This window comes from Glycine soja, chromosome 9, assembly GCF_004193775.1.
Source record: "Glycine soja cultivar W05 chromosome 9, ASM419377v2, whole genome shotgun sequence".
Classification (NCBI taxonomy): Eukaryota; Viridiplantae; Streptophyta; class Magnoliopsida; order Fabales; family Fabaceae; genus Glycine; species Glycine soja.
In genome coordinates this window covers 28,180,820-28,202,502 of record NC_041010.1, presented here as the reverse complement: position 1 = coordinate 28,202,502, position 21,683 = coordinate 28,180,820, and the positions used below count along the sequence as shown (strand labels likewise).

The window sequence follows — 21,683 nt, the reverse complement described above, 5'->3', positions numbered from 1 at the left end:
ATTTTTATTTAAAATATATAGACACAGAGTATCTCTCTTCCCACAATAAATATAAATTATTTGACTTAATGTATATGTAACAAAAAAAATTGTTAAAATGAACGAGTACAAGAATTAGATATCCATCCCTGTTTTTAAGAAAATCAGATAATACCCATACTTATCCCCTTTTACAAAAATGGAGTAATACCATGTTTGTACTTGATCAAAATGAGTATTTTCTGTCAAAATCAAAATGAGTTCTGGTGAATACCCATAGGTTACAATTTTTTTTGTCAGGTCTATTTATTTCCCTTTTTACTTCTTTATTGTCTAATTTAGATTAATTTCTATAGCCCTAGTTTTAGCACTCTAATAGACTTCTAGTTGTAACACAGGCTCAATTGATATGCAATACATTTATAAGCTTTTCTGATGCTAATTTGGCAAAAATGAATAGCATATACATTAATTTATATACAACTCTTGACTCTTACAATTTCTAAATTGCGTTGTGTAATTGTCATCCGCTACAGGTCTCCAACCAAGTGATTATACAGGAAATATAACCTGAAGAATCCACAATAAGAAATGTTGCTCTGTACCATTTTTGAACTACAAATAGAGCTATGTGCAGGTTTCTTCGTAGTATATTATACTCCTGCACCTAAGTTGGATTCTGAGCTAACTTGGGATGAAATGCTGCATACACAGAGGAATTGACATCAGGATTTAGGTGTGAAAGCAAATGCTGAATGTCTGGACGTAAACTCTCTGATGCCCTTCCAATGAGAGCCAAAACCTCCGGTCGTGGTTTGCTGCTAGCCTGCACAGGCCCTCCCTGTCCCTCGTAATGGACAACATGATGGCTGAAAACCAAGTGATAAAAGTAAGTGGTAAAGCAGAAGATAAGGATTTTAGAAATTTTTTATTAAAGCATCTTATAACAAATCAGTAACACTTACAGGAAGTCAATGATATCTGCTATGTCTGATGCATCAACGGCAATTGATGTCTGGGAGTTTTTCCCAAATACATCCACTAATATAGTTAGTAGTGATGAGAGGGTCTGTGTCATTTTCAGGTGAGAGGAAAACCATTAATGCTCCAAATTTTAGTGACCACTATCAAAGTACCCAATAAACCATCCAAAAATGAACTAAAAAACCAACAGCTACGCCAAGAAACAATCAAATATTTAGAGAGACATGCTAAAACCCTAATAATTTATCCAAAATGAGGCTGTTAAATGTTTATGGTTTAAGCAATTTTGGTCAAGATATAAGTATACTCTAACAGAAAATGAAATCAGCACGGGCTAAGCTGTGACATTAGTTGAGCTTCTATTTCTGACAATTTTGGTAATGCAGGTAGATTTTACATTCAGCACAATTCAGGTAAAGATGGACAAATAGAAAACATGAAAAATTCTGACAAAAACTTAATGCAACAATGTTAATGCCCTGCGCTAGCTATCCTCTTAAAGTACTTCTAACATCTAACAAATTCAAAAATATTGTTACTGTATATGCTGGATATTCAGTGTACATAAATTGTCTAGGGACTTGAAAATTGAAAAATCAGGACACAAAAAGATTAAAATCTCCCCACCTCAACACAAATAGGAAAGATCTTAATGGATCTGTAAGACTACAACATCTAGAACCTAATTATAAGACAGGAGTCAACTCACAGGGATAAGGGACCTCATAACTATCAGTGAAGTTTCATTATTTGTAATTATATAATTTTCTAAAAGTAATTACAGAAATTTCTGATCTCACAAATGATAATACTATCAGTGGATACCACAGATGTGGAGCATAGGCTAGCAATTATCCATTGGCAGGTGTTTATTGGTAGTATTTATGACTAGGAAAATAAAGAACCACCACTAGTATGGAGAATTAAGATTCTTCACATCTTCGTTCTCAACATCAAAGTATTGAACACAGAAGACACATGCAAAACAAGATGTATGCATATATATACACATGAATGTGTTAGGAAAACTCCCATAAGAAGGTTTACATTTGCAGTGGAACTAAGGTGCAGAACTGATTATTGGACTCTGAAAGAGTGGGTAACAGCAATTACCAATCAAAGGACAATTAATTGTAAGTCAGAAGAGAATAAACAGGGACTAGTCAGTATACAACTAATTGTAACAGTAAGGAGAGAATAAATATTAAATAGGGATCACCCAATAGACAATCTGTAAGAGACATGAGAGAATAAATGCTAATCAGGGAAGGCTAGTGGGTGTGTTTTTGAGAAAGGATTATTCGGTTAATGGGAGAGTCCAGGTCTCTAAAATACATGGGTGTGGAGTTCATTTTTTGGTATTCTTTGTTTTCCTCATATCTTGTATTTCATTAATACAATCTCTTGAAAAAAATTCCATTTCTCTTCATAAGTTATGATCCAGTTCCAACAGAATGCTTCCTTAAGATTGGGAATTGGTGATTCTCTGTACCTTGTTGAAAAGTGCATGAGCATTGGCAAGTTTTGGAAGGAGTGGTCCCATTACACGGAATGCTATCCTCAACATTGCGACTGATGTTACTGGCCGAAGTTGCTTGATAATAACATTGGTCCCTTCAAGCCATTCTTGTGGAAGGTTACTGAAGAAGGAATGAAGCAAGGCCACCACATTCCCTGTGTGATTACACAAGTCAGAGTTCCTTTCAGGCAAAACTAATTACAAGAAATAGATTGAAATTCACCTAACTATAGTGGAAGCAATATATATCCACTGAGCATTAATCAAAGTAAGAAAGTGGCTAGCAACACACTCTCAAACAAATTCCTTACGATGGGTGGAAATTTATTGGAAACTCATGAAATTGAGTGGGTCTCACTTCCTATTGAGTCTCATCATTTCATAATTCTCAACAAATCTTGGTTAACAGTAAAGAAACTTTTTTAAAGGGTGTTAGAAAGTGCATTGCTAGCTAGCTCTCCTCATCAGAGTAATAATACACTTTAATTTCCATACAGATGCTATCTGATAGTGCAGTACTAAAACCTAGTAATCATCTACAAACAAAAGATTAAAGTATTCTCATAAATGAAATGTTAATAAACAATGAAGATAATTTTAAAACTGAAGTTACCGCCATATTCCTTTAATTCTTCGCTTTCTCAAGGCAATAAAATAAATTTCTAAGAAATATCTTTTAGAACTTCTACCCTGTTGGTAGGTCACACTTCAGTTGCCATAGACTTCATTTTGGGCAATTAAAACCTCTTTAAAATCTAGAACTGTCCAATTATTTTACCCTGATTTCTGTCTTTCAGTGTTTTCACCAAACAAATCAAACAATATATCTTGATACACAAAATTCTGCAGATCCTTTTTGTAGGATACAAGCCACCAATATTTCAGATAAGAAAATATCTCAGACAAAGTATTTTATTATCAAATAAAGAGTAGTGATATAGAATTAAAATTCTAATTGAAAATCGAAGCGAGCAGTTTAGTAGTAAACAACCCCTCTGCCAATCCATACCAATGGCTGTGGAGGTATTGTCCTGTGCAGCCCATGTTGGATCCAATAAAGCATAGCCAACAGCAGAGTCTATTTCCCCAAGTGACCTTGTCCCATCCTTAAGCCACCAGTTCTCTTTTATAATGCGTGTTGTCTCCAAGTACAGTTGTGAGTGAAAATCAGAAGGAAGCTGAGCCAGTAGGAGGCCACAAGCTTGAATTAACAAGCAAGACAGCTGTTGGCATGTATAGCCACTTCGAGAAGCAAAATTAGAGGTATTTATTCCAGAAACTGAAGGAGTTGATCTGCTTGCACCTAAGGAATCTGTGCTTCCCCCTGAAGGTGATGTTGGCAACACTGAACCTTGCCCTACACTGTTTGAACCACCATGAAGAGCATTGCTGGACTGGATCAAGGTTGGTTGTATATTAACAACAATTTGAACAAGTGATTGTACTATCTGAGAGGCAGATATGGGAAGGGAAAGTATTTCGATAACTGCAGTCTCGAGAACCAACTGAGTGTATGTGCCAGGATCCTGAATTTGGTAAAATGCCTTTTGGCCCTCTGAAGCATTTGCTGACCCAGACTGAGATACTGCTGGAGGCTTGCTTTGTGCAGTTCGAAGTGTATTGCTTGACGCATCTCCCATAGATCCAGATTTTGAATTGTTATGTAATGGAGGAATAACATTGTTTACTATTCCCAGTAACAGAGTCGTAAAATAATCCAGAGGAGGACACATGACAGGATTCGTCAAACTTATTTGTTGCGGGAATGACTCTGAAAAGGGAATCTGAAGGAAATACATGCTCAATAATTATTGCAGAATAATACCATTTTCAAATTAAAAGATTTAAGATTCAAATTAAATGATTTAACAAAGGACAAAAAGGCTAACTGAAGAAAATGAAGTCTGTTACCTTACTGATGTCAAGTACATTGAGGATTCGAACAATGAGCTTTCCAGGAAGATGACCATAGAAATATGCAAGTATATCACGAACAAATGTAAATCTTAGAGGGTAATAAGCAAGCAATGGAGAATACATGGCCAACAGTCTTTCTGCTGTATCCATTGCATCATTTTCAATAAGTCTATAAATAATCAAGGGGATGACTGGAAGTAATCGTGCCGCTATATCGTCAAAGAACACGGGATACCTGGAATGTTTGTTGCAAACAGCATCAGTCCATGCAATTTCCGTGGTGAGGGTACAGGAAGATGCATTATATCCCAACAGTAAATACCAAATAAAACATCAAAATAAAAAAAAATAAAAAGCACACATAAGAAAACTTGTTAAGGTTGCTTTACATCTCTCATTCAAAACAAAAAATGTAGACACAACCTATTTTCACAAGAATTTTGGGAATATTTTTGTTAAGGCTGCTTTACTTCTCTCATTTAATAAAACAAGTTTGTTAAGGCTGCTTTACTTCTCTCATTTAATAAAAAAAGTTTGTTAAGGCTGCTTTACTAACACGAATGGCATTCATTATTAACCTTGTACAATTATTTTCTTATCCACAAGAATTTTGGGAATACTTTTGTAAGCTGCTATTCAAAATTTAGACAAAACCAATTTTCACAATACTTAGTATTATCATGTCATGCTAAGTTACTAGTTGAATACATTAAATTCAATAGCTATGCTGTAGACTAAACTAAATGTCAGTAAGAGTGAGAGGGTTTCTGTGTAGTGGAATTTGGGTATTGAGCATTAGTGGCTACTCCTCAACCACAAATAATAATTAACCAAATAAAAGAGAATGCTAAACCTAAGCAAAAAAAAAAAAGACATTGTTTTAATAGAATGTACCTATCTTTCCATGCAAGGTGATTTCCAAGAGCCTTTTGTAGCTCAACCCGCTTGAATATTCCTGAGTAAAGCCAATGTTCAGGGTGCCCACGAGTCATACAAAAGTGTTTTACTCTTTGCTGAAGCTCTGGCCTATCAAGTAGACTAATCTGCAAATTATTGACATAACATTATTAGTTTTAATATAAGAAAAACACTGAAGCTCAATTGCCCCTACTCCATAATTCCAATAGATATGCTTACTTGGAATTTCTTTCGTGTATAGATCATAATACATCAGGGAGATTTTACATTACATTAGACATTTACAATATTGATGACATTTACAATATTGATGATTTGTTTAATGCTCATGTTTCTTTCTATAATGTGCTGTTGGGATGCTCTGAGTATTGTGACAATAGTTTTCATCCGTTTGGAGGGAAATTAGTATAGAATTAAATGATTTGTGAAAAGAATATGCTATTGCTGAACATTTATAGAGCATCAGGAGGAAAAATAAATTGCATTAATGAGTATCACCAATGCATGAAACCCATTCTTAGAATTGGGTTTGGGCCTAAATCAACCCAAAAAACTAGCTCATACCCCCACTTATATATTCTATCTTGACACTATCTCTAGCTGATGTGGGACTTGGGTTTTTCCCAATACACGTCCAAACACTTTTGTTTGGGCTTGGTATGTGGATAATATGGTGGGTGACCTGTTAATGGATCTAGGATAGGATCTGATACCATCTTAGAATGTGGGTTTGAACCTAACTGAACCCCAAAAGCTAGCTCACAGGGTGAGGGTTGCACCTCACATATTTTATCTTGGCATTATCTCTAGCCAATGTGGGACTTGGATTTTTCTCAATACTCCCCCTCATGCTCATCACTTTTGGACTTGGTGTGTGGATAATACCCAAAATGTGAAATCTCACCAAGTGGACTCTCATTTCTCTAGTATAAGGCAAAAGAATTTGAGAATCAATTTTGAAATGATTCAAAACTTAATTTTAACACCTACTAAACAATGTTACTGTGTCATACACATAGAATTAAGAATTGAAAAACAATTAAACAAATAGAAGGAACTAAATCTAAAGGAGAAATGAATTGACTATTAAGTAACAGAATAAAAAGCCACTAACTATCAGCAAGTTTAATCTGTTCTCGAATTTTCCTTCTAATTCTTTTATTTATTTCTTTTGGAAAGGAAGGTCAAGGATGGGGATTCAAACATGTTCATGAGAAAGATAAAAATATACAATCATAAATAAGAGATTGAATGTACATACCACCATACGCAAAGCATGTGGATCATCATCGCGGTCAATAAGGGCCAAGAGCAAGATATCCAAAGGAAGTAACTCATTAGTCCAAACAAAAAAGGCAATGCTTGCACAAGCTTTTAACATAAGGTCCTATAAAGGGAAAGCATATGAAAAGTGTTACACAGGTACCGAACTACAGAAGTGAAAGATAAAGCCACATCATAGCCATTAACCTGTGAAGAGTGTCCTTGTTGAAGCTCTATCTGCATATGATGAAGCAGAACATCCACCATTGTGTAAATGTTAGACGTCACCTCTTCAGGAGAGAATTCCCGCAGGACACGTCCCTAGACAAATATGGAAAACTTGTTAAAAATTTACTTAGAAGAGCTTTAGATAATAGGAAGGAAAGAGCTATACAAGAAAGAACATTAAGTGGCATTGAAATACACAGGAAAGTTTCTGTATGACAAAGATGAATTTGTTTGATGGTAAATTTAAAATGGTAATGGTAAAATGGGAAGCATTTAGAAAGCAGTTTATAGATTAATACCAGGTTTCCACTGTTAATGTTTTCTGCATGGCCATGCATTAATATCAATGCACCAGCACATAGATATTGTCGATGCTGAGGGAAACTATGACTGATATAGGTCATAACATAACTAGGATCAGCTGATGGTGAAAGAAGCTGGGTGCACTGGTGTATTACAGTGGTTTCTGCCTGCACAAGTCTTAAATATTAATTTTACATATCATGGAATAAAATCAGCAATTAAATTCAACAAATTTCTAACACAATACATTTATAAGATTCTGTACATCAAGCAAGATGTTTTTGGACACATGGAACCTGAGAACAGATGACCTTTTAGTTTTATGTTTTGTACAATTCTATAACTATGATTTTTATGTTTTGTAATTTATAATTCTCTTTCGTGACACAATACAATACAACTTTCTCTTATTCTTTTATGATTTCCAATTTTTTCCTATTTTCTCTATTTATTTTGTATTTTCTACTATGTAATTAATAAACCCGAACACCCAACCCAACCTGAATATGATTAGGTGAGTTTGGTCCGGGTGATTAACAAGAAATTGAAAAACACAAACTAACTCAACCCCTACAACAAAGTGATTGGAATGTAAATTCTAGAAGACTTGGCTTGGAGGTGAAAATTGGCAAACATGCCAAACCACCAGTCACACAGTTTAGCCATTTAGGTATATGGGCTTCTATTGTATATGGTGATTGAGGGAAGTGTAAATCATAGAATTCAAAGTGGATGAAAAAAAAGGCAAAATATTATAGGTAATTTGTTGTTGAAAGGTGCCTCTCAAGCAAAAAGAAATTTAATCAAACAACCATAAGACTAGAGAAGCTTTATCATATTGAATACAGCACCAACACAAGAATAACGTCAGTGTTGTGGAAATGAAAATGCTGTGGTGAATGAGTGGATATAAGAAAAGGTAGGATCAAATAGAAAGTTGGAGTAGCACCTATTTAGGAAGAGATGACAAAATCTCACAATAGCTGACCATGTGAGGAGAAGGCAACAAAGGCCCAAATTAGAAGAGTTCATAAGATAACATAGAACATTGATAAAAGTAGTGGGAGACCAAGGAAACACTAAGAGAAACCAAGGTAAGAAGCTTTAATAACATGTTAAGGACTAACCCTCTTAAAGTTAAAAATTCCAAATGTTAGATCCAAATGTAAAATTGGCGGTAGGGGTAGGGGTGGCAATGACAACAAATAGTGATGCTAGGGGTAGCGGTGGCGATGTCAACAAATAGTGGTGATGGCAACAAGATCACAATAGTGGTGATATAAGAGATATTCACTTTATGCTGATATGTAAATTAATGTATACATTTCTCCATCATCCCATTGTAATTTCATTTACATTTCTTCTGTTAGAGTTAGTTTGTCAGATAGTCTGTTAGTTGCTGACTCAGCAGTGAGTCATGTAGCTTAGCTATATAGGGTTTAACCTTCTGTACTTCTCTAATAATAATTCTACAGGTCATTTATTTTCTCTTTCTCTAAATTATATTAAGTGGAGGCAATCGAAGTAGTGGTAACAATCATGGTGATGGTTATGTAGTGGCAGTGGCGGTAGTGGTAGAGATGACAGTAAGTAGCAATAATGGTTGCAGCAATGATAGTACTAATTATAGCAATGGTAATGGTGGCCACAATAGTGACGTTGACAGCGATGTCAATGGTTGAGATAATGTAGTGATGATAATAGTAATGGCGGTAGTGGTGGGGATCACAGATGTGATGTGAGGATGGTGGTTGTGGTGGTAACCAAAATGGTTGTGATCACAATGCGCACAAACAATGGCAACAACAATGGTAGCGATGGCAGGTAGTGATAGCAATGATAGTGATAGCAGTGGTGGTGGTGGTGGTGGTAGTGGTGACTGACAACAATGGTTATGACAGCAGGGGTGCCAACAACAATGATAACATGTAGTGGTGGTGGAACAAAGAATTTGCATAGTGTGAGGTAAGGGTGAAAGGGAAAATTTCTCTATCCTATCCTACTTGTACCTAACCCCAGGATAATTTTTTGACTAATGAACAGTATATGATAAGCAAATAGAATAGGTTTATCCTCTCTTGTTAACTCACCAAACAATAGACTAAAATAGGATATGATAACTTATCCCATACCATCTTTATCCTAATTACCAAAAGTTTCCTAATAACAATTGGTAGGAAAATGTGTTTACTACTTTACTGTGCTATGTTAGTTATATATACAAGGAGCACGAAGACAAAATTGTTACACACTTGCAAGGATGGAGAAATGTTTTGCCATAGGTAGCCCTTTTCTTCTTTTTCTTTCATCCAAAAACCAATTTGTATGGAGCAAGATAACAATTGCACTGAGTGGTTGACAGTGAAGGTAGCTTATTTATTTTGTTACATTAGAGTTTCTCATCTTCAATCCTACCTTCCTACAACCCCCTATCCCCTTCCCCTGATTTTTTTTTTGAAAATGAAACAATTAGGCATGATGAAACCAAAATTTAGCTCCATCATGTGCCTATTGCTTTTGATCTACAAGCATGCCTTTAAAATGATGATACAATTTGTATAACAAACCTGCTGCCACGTTTGTATTGCAAGGCTCCTTTTATCAGTTTGACCACTCAATGCTTCACGCAGAACAGAAGGGAAGTGATGTAGTGTTTTTTCTGACCATGTATGATGGCTAGTAGCCATTATTTGTTCCAACATATTTTGGAGATAAAGCAGGTGTTCAGCATCAGCAATCCCACGAGTTTTAATAAGGATTGCAAGTGTTATAACAGTCACTCGATTCAGAGTTTCAGTAAATTCTGTTGGGCCCTACAAATAGTTCAGAAAATAAAACAGTTCACAAGAAGGAAAAAAAAGAAAAACATCAGTCTTGTTTTCAGTGACTACTAGTATGCTCAAATGAAAAAAAAATAACTGAAAAATAAAAAAAAATAGAACTTCCAGCTCTGAGACCAAAGCGAGTACCTTCCCTTCCCTTTTAACCAAAAAGAAATCTCTCAACGAGAAAATAAGATTCAGGCACAGATTTTCAGCTAATCTGAATACTCGATGATCTCCTCGTTTTCCTTTTATAGCCGAAATAATCTTTGTCACATCATACATCAGGGCTTTGCTTTTTCCCTGGTACCTACATAAATGAAAATTTTATATTTGTATTAGGATATAGTTATAGCAAGAACTTAGCTGGCAGCAGTTACTACAGCTGGCTGTTGTTTATTCTGTTATCTGTACTAATATGTCGCAATTACTGTAAAGTTTATTTTATAGGCATATCATATGTTTATAAAAACAATATCTCTTATAATAATTTATATTGTAATTGGCGTATATAAATAGGACTCTGGTGTAGTTTAAACACATGGTTTCCAGCTTCTCTTGCATCTGTTTCCTCTCTTTTAACAGTAGTTATACCAGCTATAGGGTATAAGGTTGTGCTATCGACACAGCCCCATGATGTAGCTTGTCATCCCCTATATAAATGCATCTGCACCCCAGACTGTACTCAGAATACAGATTACACACTTTTCTCTCAATTATTATGTCTTCTCTGTCAAATTCACCCAACCATAGTTTTCTCACAATTTGCAACATAACTTTAATATGCCTGATTTCAAGCAAAATAAAAGATATTTCCTCGTCTATGTTCATTTCTGGAAACTAGAGATACATTTTGGGGCAAAGGCCCGGTTGAGAAGGATACTATAGTTCTAAAACTAGTTATTAAAAACACAGACACACAATAGGAAACAAAAAAAAGTCCATAAAGTTAAAACTATATTTTTTTTTCAGAAGAAAATGTATACTATGGCATATAGATATAATCACCTGTAAAGTGGAAGTAGTCGGTAGTTCAATATCTCAAGCACTAAAAGTGTTACCCCAGGTTTGCTCAACAAAGAAGGATTTCTTTGCACCAAATGCTGTAATAAATCACATTTTAGAGAGAAGTAATTATAACATCAGTGAGTACATTGTACAAAAAATTAAATAAATGAATAGAAATGAGCAACAAAAATGACTAAAATACTTCATGAAACCTTGAAAAGGATAAGAATTAGGTAATGCTTGATACTATAAGATGAACAAGGAAAGGTGACAAACACAACAACTCTATATTGCAATTTTGAGACTTGTAGTGGTCTGTCTTGTCTTCCACCAAAATAAGCAGTTTAACATTTCAGATTAACTTTAACAAGCTAGATTAACTACTTTATTTGTCCATACAACTATTTTTCTCAAGATAAAAGCTAATCAGAAGCAGCCCGAGAACTTCCAGTAAATATAGAAGTTCTGCCACAGGATTTCACTCATTTAATATTCAATTTCACATTTCAACAAATGATAGAAAGTAGGATTAGTTCCATTTAAATGCTTAATGAATTCATAAAAATAACACATTTTAAGATACAAATTTCCATGTAAGAAAAAAAAAAACACAATGATATCACTGAAGGGTACATGAAATTACATTGAAATGCGAACGAAAGAGTGAATGAGGTGCTAAGAGCAACAATCTAGTATAAGTTTCAACCATTGCAATGCTGGGTATAACCTGCATGTAATTATAAGGTAAATATCAGAATACAGCTATCCTCTGACCAATAAGAAGGTGCATTATTATTATGATTCATTTCCAGTTCTTTGAAGAGGAAATCCTTACTGAAAAAAAAATAATAACCAGGCCTTCCTCAATGATAGTATGGTATTGATCATACTATTACAAGTATGGAGCAAAACAATCATGCTAGTAAATGAATCTTAGCATGAGAGAGAGAGAGAGAGAGAGACAGACAGAGAGAAGGGGAAACAACCTGCCCAGAAAATAGAGAATCTTCCATTTGATAAGACAGCTTCACACATAAGTTTATTGAAAATCCAGATAACAATGACATGGGCAGTGGGCTGACTTCTCGTGTAGCCATTAATCTCTCAGCTTGTTGTAAATTTGCTCCTGGTAGTAAGTCAGCAACTCCAGCAGAATTTAACCAATTCATTACTGTTTCACAAGCAGGTTGTGCCATTGTGTAGGTCACAACCCAAAACATCCCTATTGAGCGTTCATCCATATTCATATAATCCATCATTCTTTCCCCTGAAAATTCAAGTGTGTATTTAGATTGATGCAATCAAGCAAACACTAGAATAAACATTTAACTACAACATAACAATATTTCAGATAACACTAGAAAACTGCAAAGAGTATAGAACTGTTGGAAATAGGAGCTTCTAATGATTATTACTCTTCAAGTAGCAAAGTTGTGTTTACCTGAGTTTAATGTATCTTAGGAAGTAGTGACATTTTAATTGTTCTCTTGAAAATAAATGTAGTTATTTACAATACTTGTAATCATTATTATTTTAAATAGACCACTCTTTTGAGTAGTATATTCACTCACACAAATGCAAAAAATAAAATTTGTTTCTCTCCTCACATGGTATTAGAGCTCCTTATCTAAGAGAGGCTAAGGCTCTGCTTCGGCAAAAAATTCTACGTAGATGGTTTGACTGGGCTCTTGAAGCTGTCAGACATCCAAAAATACAGCTAGAATTTTCCAGTGATTGTCAGAATAAAATCAGTTGTTTCCAATGAATGTCAGTATCTTTGGCAAATAAATTAACCAAAATTGAAAATTCGTATTTAAATGATCATGGCACTGAGTATGTTAATCAAAGATTTTCAAAATTCCTTAAGGAAAATGGCATTATTCAATATTCATGAGCTAACTTGTGACCCCCCCCCCCCCAAAAAAAAAAAAAAACAAAATGGGGTCGCAAAGAAAAAGAATTGTCATCTCGTTCAAGTTGCTAGAGCTCTACTCTTCCAAATGCCAGTTCCTAAAGCTTGTTTCAGAGAAGCTGTCTTAACTCCCACATATCTGATAAACATGTTACCTAGTCATGTCTTAAAGGGTCCTTTTGATTTGCTAAAAAGTGTGGTACAGAACAGGACAACTACAATTGTTCCATGTTTGTTTTGAAAAAGATCATGGGACAGAACAACTTAGATGGTGATGAATCATGGGACAAAAAGTTGTCCCAAGTACAAAACATTAAAAAGTTCAAAAATACCCATAATCTTTTTCTCCTCTCTCCCCACTCTCTCGTTGTCTCATGTAAAACTGTTTCGCTGCGTTCTAAAACCTCTCTGCTGCAGTTTCGTATTTTGAACGGATGCTAATAATATTAAAAGCTTTTACAAACTTTTATGTTTATCCTGTTTCTTACTATTCCTATAATGCCAGATCTTGCCTCAATTAACTTTCCACAGGGAATGTAGTTTTGGACATGTGTGGGGTCTTCACATTGACACTTTCAAAATTAAATTCACTTCATTTTATTGCAATCATTGATGCAATCAAAATTCCCACCTCAATCCAAGAAACTTTGGGAGATGAGAACTAAGTTTGAACCATGAATGGAGATAAAAGCATTAGAAAGAAACTCAACCTGAGAGATTGTAGATAAGACAATTGGTTGTAGGTAGATCTACACTTGAAGTATAGATCTGATGGCACCATTGATCAATATAAGGTGAGATTGGTTGCAAAGGGGTACACCAAATTCCTAGGATACAGACAGAGTCAAGGTGATCACACCCTTTTCATAAAGCATTCCGTGGTGGCAAACTCACTCTACTTCTAGTCTATGCGAATGATATGATCATAGCAGGTGACGATGAAACTAAGAAGCTGGTCCTTAAGGAGAAGCTAGCAACCCGGTTTGAAATAAAGGAGTTGGGTAAGCTTAAGTACATTCTTGGGATAGAGGTTGCCTATTCCAAACAAAGTATCTTTAATCTCCCAAAGGAAGTATATACTTGATCTTCTCAGAGAAACAGAGAAATCAGGGTATGAACAATCTAAAGTTCCAATTAAACAGAACCATAAGATCAGCAGAAGTGAGGAGGAAAGCCTAGCAGTAGAGAAGTCTCGATACCAAAGACTGGTGAAAAAACTCATCCATTTATCCCACACTAGATCAGACATTGCTTATGTTATTAGTATGGTCAACCAATTCATGCATGATCCCCGAGAAAGACACATGTAGGCATTAGATGGAATCCTCCAATCTTTAAAGGAAAGTCTTGGAAAAGGACTTTTATTCAAAAGAGAGATACACTACACATGGAAGTGTATACAGAAGCAGACTATGTCAGGTCAGTTGTCAATGGAAGATCCACCTCAGGGTACTACATGTTCTTGAGAGGAAATCTAGTGAAATGGTGGAGCAAGAAGCAAACTATAGTTGCTTGATCTAGTGCAAAAGCAAAGTGTTGAACTATGACACACGGTATCTACAAGTTGTTACATATGAAGATCATTCTTCATGACCTTAACATAAAGTATAAAGAACCCATGAGGGATGATGAGGTTGTTTTGCAATAAAATTTAGCTATTAGCATGGTCCACAACCTCATACAATAAGACAGAATCAAGCATATAGAGATTAACCGGCACTTCATCAAAGAGAAATTGGACAGTGGTCTCATAGCCACAGCCTATATCCCTTCGGGGTTCAAATTGGCAAATGTATTCACCAAGGGATTCCCTACAACAAGATCCTGAGAACAAACTAACAAATTGGGAATGATCAATATCCATTTACCAACTTGAGGGGAGTGTAGAAAAAATATCTTTGATATTATTAAGATAGATAAATATAATATCCCATTCTATCGTTAATATTTATGTACCTACTTTCCTTTTTATGTTTGTTCCCTTTTCCCTTTAATAGCTTTAGATGTTTACCCTATAAAAGGGTGTTAGAGCTTGTATTATAAATATACAAAAAAAATAAAATTTGTTTTACAGTTTTACTTGGTTAACACACAACTAATTCAATTTTATATATTATTTCTATACACTACAGATAACAATTTCTAGATCTAAGAGAAAAAATAAAGATATTCAAGGTAGATGGGAAGGATAAGAAGCATGTGCTTAATTCTAACATGACCTTACATCAAATCTTTTCCATGTGTTGTGAGCATGGTAATTTTATAAGTTACCACAGCAGATAATCTCTAATACAAATTAATTGTAGTCTTTCCATGCTCATAAGAGGGCATATCAACTTTCAGGAAAAAGAAGAAAACTGCATGTTTTTTCAAATCCATACACGAGAGCAAGTTAAAATATGAAATATTTCAAAATGAACCTTATGAATAAACAGAAAACCATTATTTAGTGATTTGACATTGTAATGAGATAAACTACGATGAAATAATCATGTTTTGGTCTACCTTTGCTCGCTTGTCTCCACCATTCATCTATTTGTTTTCCTTTCTGAAGCTGTTCATTGTTCAGATATTCTCTGGTTGATGAGTTCAGTGACCAAATACGTAAATTTTGACAACTGCTTACAAAATCAAGCAAGATACTTTGAGGATTATTAGGATCCGAACTTCTGTCTTCTCTATGGAATGATAAAATCTTTCTGGTTGTCTCCACCTATCATGCAGTGCCGTATTACTCATCAACTTCAGTGTTACTACCGCAACATAATATGAAATTGCTATAACACACAAACCCAAGTATTGTTCCCAGCATCAATTATTCCATTAGATTGTTACAAAATTAGAAAATCTGCAAGTGAAAAATATTCATTTCTTGAGAAGAATTTGGGACTGAACCCTTACAAAAAAAGTGTATTTTACAGAACATGTTTTGGACATCAACAAAGAATTTATGTTTGGATCACAAGAAAAGTAGAACTACAATTTGCTGTTTCTCTATGATGGAAGCAAGATAAAATAACAAACTTTTACATTTAATTAACCACCTTTCTAGGATCAGAATTCAAAGCATTCATGACCAACTCAATTCGAATTATCTGTGCAAGCAACCAAGTCACATGATTTGTTTTGAGTATATGATGATCACCCTCGGTAAGACGTGAAACCAGCTTGTCCACAAAATCAACAAAATCAATGCACCCACTTTTAATAAGAAAATAGAAAATATCAGAGAAGACCAACCAATCCTGCCAGCAATTTATCTCTGCAAGATATGTTCAGAAAGAATCAGGTTTCGAATATGATAACAAAAGTTTTACTAAAATTAATCATCATTTTCATTTACAGATAAAAGAAGATTATAGTCTTAGAATTACAATTTATTGTAGAAAAAGAATAAAGGAGAGAAGATACATCACAGGGAGGAGATCAGGAAGAAAGAAAGGATGAAAATGGTTAGATAAGAAATCCTACAGTGAAGTGCAATGCTATGGCAGTGCATATAGTGGCCAGGGTCCGCTACACCACTATAGCATGCTATTGACATCTGCATTGACTAATTTAGATTCTATTTGCAGCATGAACAATAAAGACCAACAACGTCAGTCCAAAAATATGTTAAATATTCTTCAAGCAACGATACCCATGCCTTTGATGAGTTGCGAATTTACAAATAACTAATATCATTGAATGTTCACTAAAGAATGAGAAACAACCAAGCATCCCCATCAGCAAAACTCCTCAGTTCTCACATTTATGCTTAGCAAATGTTAGAAAAATAAAAGAAAAACAGATGTAAATCTACTAGGCACTACCAAATAAAACCAGGGCCTAAACTTCTGGCATTCAATTTGAAAGAAGGAATGCAATCAGATGAAACTATTACACAGAAATTAGAATCCTCTCCCCCTTTACAAAACATTTTAAGGCCAACTCATGGCAAGACAATGCAATTTAAATCTACTTACCTATGCACCAAAGCCTAATAAGAACTCTATGATACAACATAGCTAACATACATATACATATAAAGAGAGAGATAAAAGATTATTGCCTGAATTTGTCATTTTCAATAGTTCAACAATTCTATCAATAGTTGCCTCACAAATCATCTCTGAAGAAAAAACAGCACCAGCAGTAGGCCCTTGAGATGAATTCCTATAGCAAGGAGCCAGTACCAGCACACGTCTCCACCAATCAGGTGATGGTGTAGTACGGAGAGCATGCCTTATGCAACGTACAGCTCTCTCCCAGTCCAAACTTCCCTTCTGAATAGAGGATGCAATATCCTATAGACAGCATTTAGTGACAAATTTACCAATTCAGGATAAAATCTCATTAAATGTAAAATAGCTTAAGTAGATGTTATAAAAATAGTTGCATACCTTTCATGCACATTTAAGCAAATAAAAGAAATAAATACACTATGAAATACATTCCAATAAAATAGAATAAGACTGCAGAATATTATACAGGAAACTAGAAGAATTTAAATAACAAGTAACAGGTAATTGGACAAATCTACAAATATGAGAAAATTAATTTGACTTTCCATGAGAATTAATCATATCATATCATATAAATAAGAATAATGAAATACTGAAAAGAATGCAGGTGAAGAAATGCCATCAATATTCTATCTGTATATAAAAGCAGAAGCAACCAAAAAAATAGTTACGCATATGATGCTACGGAAATGAAATCATGAGCACCATATTTAACTTGTTGATTTTCTAAACCAAGGGAACAAGGCAATGAGATTTACTAGTGTGATCCCCTTGATAAACAACTACATATAATTTATGCATCTATTTCTTTCTATCACCACCAACAAGCTACATGGTTGGCTCTGGATGAGAGAATTGAAATGTTCATGAAACTTTGGAATTCCAAATCAACACTTCTGTTCACTCAGAATAATTTCAGATTTGAGAATTTTCTCCAAATGTCCTTTTTCATCAACTCCTAAGGCCTTTTTATCGCTTCCTATTGAGTGTCACCAACACATTTACAATTAAAACAGAATTAAGGTTATAAACTGAATGACCGTTTATAAGACATGCTATTTAACATAATAAAATATCAAATCAAAAGAATAACAAGACAATATTAGCAAAGAAAATCTTCCAAGTTTAACATAATGGATTCCTTGAATTAATAATGACTCATGAACATTAGTGTCAAATTCAATATTATCATTTGTCAATCACATATGCAACATGGATTAAAAAAAGTGATTATCAAAAGCCCACAACACAAATGAATCAAAAGATAAAAAACAATAGTTATACCATATTAAGAGGAAAATTCATACAACAAACATTACACATATAAGCATTACATTAAATTTATACAGTTTAAGGACAATAAGATTGTCAAAGCACAGAATTCACAACAGATGAAGCCATATAGCAAAGCATCACTAGTATACTTCAATTAAGTCCCTCCAATTTATATTTCCCAAAGTTAAGTACTTGTGTGAAACCATCTAACTCTTTCATGAGGCTGTTTGGCACACAATAGCCTGCAAATTATCTGTTTTGAGATTCGCAGTTTTTTACCTCATCTAAATAACTAAAATACAGAACCATACTTCATACTAAAGTTATCAACAATGCTATAGTTTATGCATGGAAGTATTGGCAATTCATGCTGATGGAAAGAGCCTATGCTAGTGGATGGATGTCACAAACAGTTACATATCAAAAGCATTTTCAAATAAAATATAAGATCTCAATGAAAAAATCATGCTTAAGACAAGACAATCCTCATTATTTCCTTCAAGACTGAACATAATTTTTTTACATAAATTTGTTACTGCTAAATCACATATTAGTCACAAAATGATTTAACAAAATCTAAAAGTATATTTAAACAGGGAGAATATCTTAAATCAAAAACTTTACTTTAAATGGAAATGTTACGGGAAAAAAAACTAGGATGCAACTCAATAAAACCAAGCATAATTAAAGAAAGACAAGGAAATGGTAAACTTCAGTTCTACATCAAATGGAATGCATACACCGTTGATAATTGAAATTATATCTATCAGAATTATGAGAACCATTCCTAGGCCCTTAATTGAAACAATTTTTCAGTCAATTTATTTTTTTGGTATGCAACTCTAGGTTGACATAGTGGTTACCCGCCTAACCACCATTGCCTCAAAATATTGTAGTTAAAATTTCAGTACATGTAATGGAGCTGAAAAACAATCATTATTTTCCCCTTTTCAACAAGAGATAGAAAGTGTTATTGCAAGTATCTATAATGTCCAAGTTACAAGATATCATGATTCATGAATAAGAATAGCAAGTTATCAAAGACATTATCAGGCCTCTAAAAGCATATGCTTTTATGTTAAACTAAATGGTCCTCTGACAATTTTCCTGAACACCACGATACTAATGATTATGATAGTATTTAGTATTTAAAAGCATGCTCATACATCAATAATGAGTATCTTGAAACAGAAATGAGATTCATCACCTCTCCATGCAATGGTTCTCCAAGTACACTTAAATATGTAATTGGTGATAGTCGCAGGTGTGCTACTGCTTCACCTGAAACATTAGGTATAGTCTGATTCAGGATCCGATGAGTCCCAAATGTAGGGCAATGAAGATGCTGGTCTAACATTTGCATGTGCATAGCCATCATATCTCGTCTCCTATGGATCTCCAAGATAAGTGTGAACAATGCTTCATCATCAGGAATATTCTCTATGAATTGCAAATCACTACGTAATAATTCATAAAAGGGCACCCGACATTTTCCCTCATCAACTAAAAGCCAAATCACATCCAAACAACTGTGTAGCCATGCAATTACAGCCTTGTCAGGCCTCCATGATTTTATTACATCTGATTCATCAATTCCCTGTTGCCTCTGGTCCCAATTCACCAGCCAATTCAGCATATAGTTGAAGATTTCAGCATAAGTAACTGGTTTTAAACTGAACTCAAGACCAGTTAAAATAATCTTGCAACATAGCTGACGAAGGCTACTATTACTGATATCATTAGTTCTAACAGATGGACTGCCTCTAAGTTTAGATTGTTGTCCAGCAGAGGAAATATCAGATGATTTGACAGGAGACATAGCTGCACAAGATAATGGTTCCATCGTTGACTGCGCAGGCGAGCCAATAGTATGAACAGAGGTCAAAGGAGACGCAGGATTTGAAGACTGAAAATTTGAAGAATTAGCAATCGTGCTTGGTGGTGCCAGCATTCCTGTCTGTGATAAGCTCGATGAGGAAACAGTTGGCACTGCTTGACTTAGTTGACCAACAGGCAATTCTGCAGAAGAAACTGATGAAAGAAGGGACGGCAGAAGGGAGTCCCAGTTAATGCATCCAATACCACATAAGCTCCGTAAAACAAAAAGAAGAAAGTCTGCCCTTGGTCCATGGCCACTACACTGCACTACTAGCGATATAAGAATCGCTTCTGTAACAGAACGTAATTGATCCTGGTCCTGAAAACAAAAACATCATAATCAACAAATATATGACAACAACAACAACAACCAAGCTTTTCCATCTCGGTGGAGTTGGCTACATAAATCAATCAACATCATAACATTTAATTGTAAATCATGCTTATGGACAAACTATTAGTCACTCAATCCTTCTAAGACGGCTTTGTTTGCCTATAGTTTTTCTTCACATATATAACGAAATAAAACAAAATGTCACATTCTCCCTTCAGTTAAGACAAACCAAAGCCGAAACAACAAAGCGAGACACATGAAATTGCACCGCATAATTTCAAACTCACAGCACACTGGCTCTGGAGTTGCTCAAAATCCAGAATGAACTGCTCATTTGGTGGAGGAAGCTCCCGATTCAGGGCGTGTACACGTTTCTGCGTCTTGTTCCTGAAATCAATCATTCAAACGTTGAAAAAGTAAGAATCTGAAAAACACAAAAACCTAAACCCATCACAGGAAAACCCTACTCATTGTAAGAAACCTTCAAAAAACACCAGACATTTTGTAGTTAATAAAATCACTGAGCTAAGAAAAATAAATAAAAAAAGGTTTGAATCGGAAAACAATCATTCAGAACTAAGTACAATAAGTGATTAAGAAAACAAAAACGCTGTAAAAAAACCTATAATTACGACAATTTATTTTGTAGAATAAAAAGTATTCCGACATTGCAGTATCGAAAAAAACCTATAACCGCGTTTGGATAATAATAAAAGCATATTACAGTGAAACAATTCGTAATCTCTTCAATTTGTATAAACAGTTTTTTTTTTTAAAAAAAAAAAAAAAAGCAGTGAGAGAGCACTTACGGTGGGTCGCGAAGTGAGTCATCGGGTTTCTGGCGACTGTTTCGCTGAGAGAAAAATGAAAAGAAAAAAAAAAGTGAGAGTGAAGAAGAAGAAAGAAAAAGAGAAGAAAAGAGAGAGAGAGATAGAGAGAGAGAATACGCCGAGTCCTAAGTAGAGGTTGAAGAGATCGAAAATGGGGACACGAAGGGGGTGGAACTGGAAAGAGCGCGAGGGTGTGGTTGTTGATGTCGCTGGTCTCTGATTCTGTGATTGATCCATTTTTTGATTTAGCTTTCATTCAATTTCAATTTCACAGGATTCTTCATAGATTTCTCTGGTTTAATGCAACAACTACTACTACTCTGTTCTACTAAGTTGAACAAGTTGTGCTTAGAACTACTTGGGTTTATTCAGTTATGATGATTGGATCATTTATGTTGGGTCGGGTCTTAACCCGTGTTTGACTTGACTTGTTATATTATTCACTTCCTTTTTGGTCTTTCAAAAATCAAAATATTAGCACCTTTTCATTTATTTATCAGTTTTTAGAA

At 34.7% G+C, this 21,683-nt stretch overlaps 1 protein-coding gene across 1 annotated transcript; it reads right to left on the bottom strand.

Annotated features, from left to right (window-relative positions):
• Positions 1 to 383: 383 nt before the first annotated feature.
• On the bottom strand, positions 384 to 21,526 carry LOC114367990 (mediator of RNA polymerase II transcription subunit 23). The gene is made up of 21 exons (XM_028325298.1): positions 21,292 to 21,526; positions 21,154 to 21,197; positions 20,632 to 20,731; positions 19,340 to 20,329; positions 16,905 to 17,139; positions 15,898 to 16,115; positions 15,359 to 15,566; positions 11,928 to 12,208; positions 11,585 to 11,668; positions 10,942 to 11,036; positions 10,081 to 10,243; positions 9,679 to 9,924; positions 7,108 to 7,278; positions 6,788 to 6,901; positions 6,579 to 6,704; positions 5,294 to 5,442; positions 4,394 to 4,634; positions 3,492 to 4,266; positions 2,456 to 2,637; positions 945 to 1,048; positions 384 to 848 (listed from the first exon to the last, which is right to left on the bottom strand). The coding sequence occupies exons 1-21, from the start codon at positions 21,409 to 21,411 to the stop codon at positions 647 to 649; spliced, it is 4,848 nt and encodes a 1,615-aa protein (XP_028181099.1). The 5' UTR covers positions 21,412 to 21,526; the 3' UTR covers positions 384 to 646.
• Positions 21,527 to 21,683: the final 157 nt, after the last annotated feature.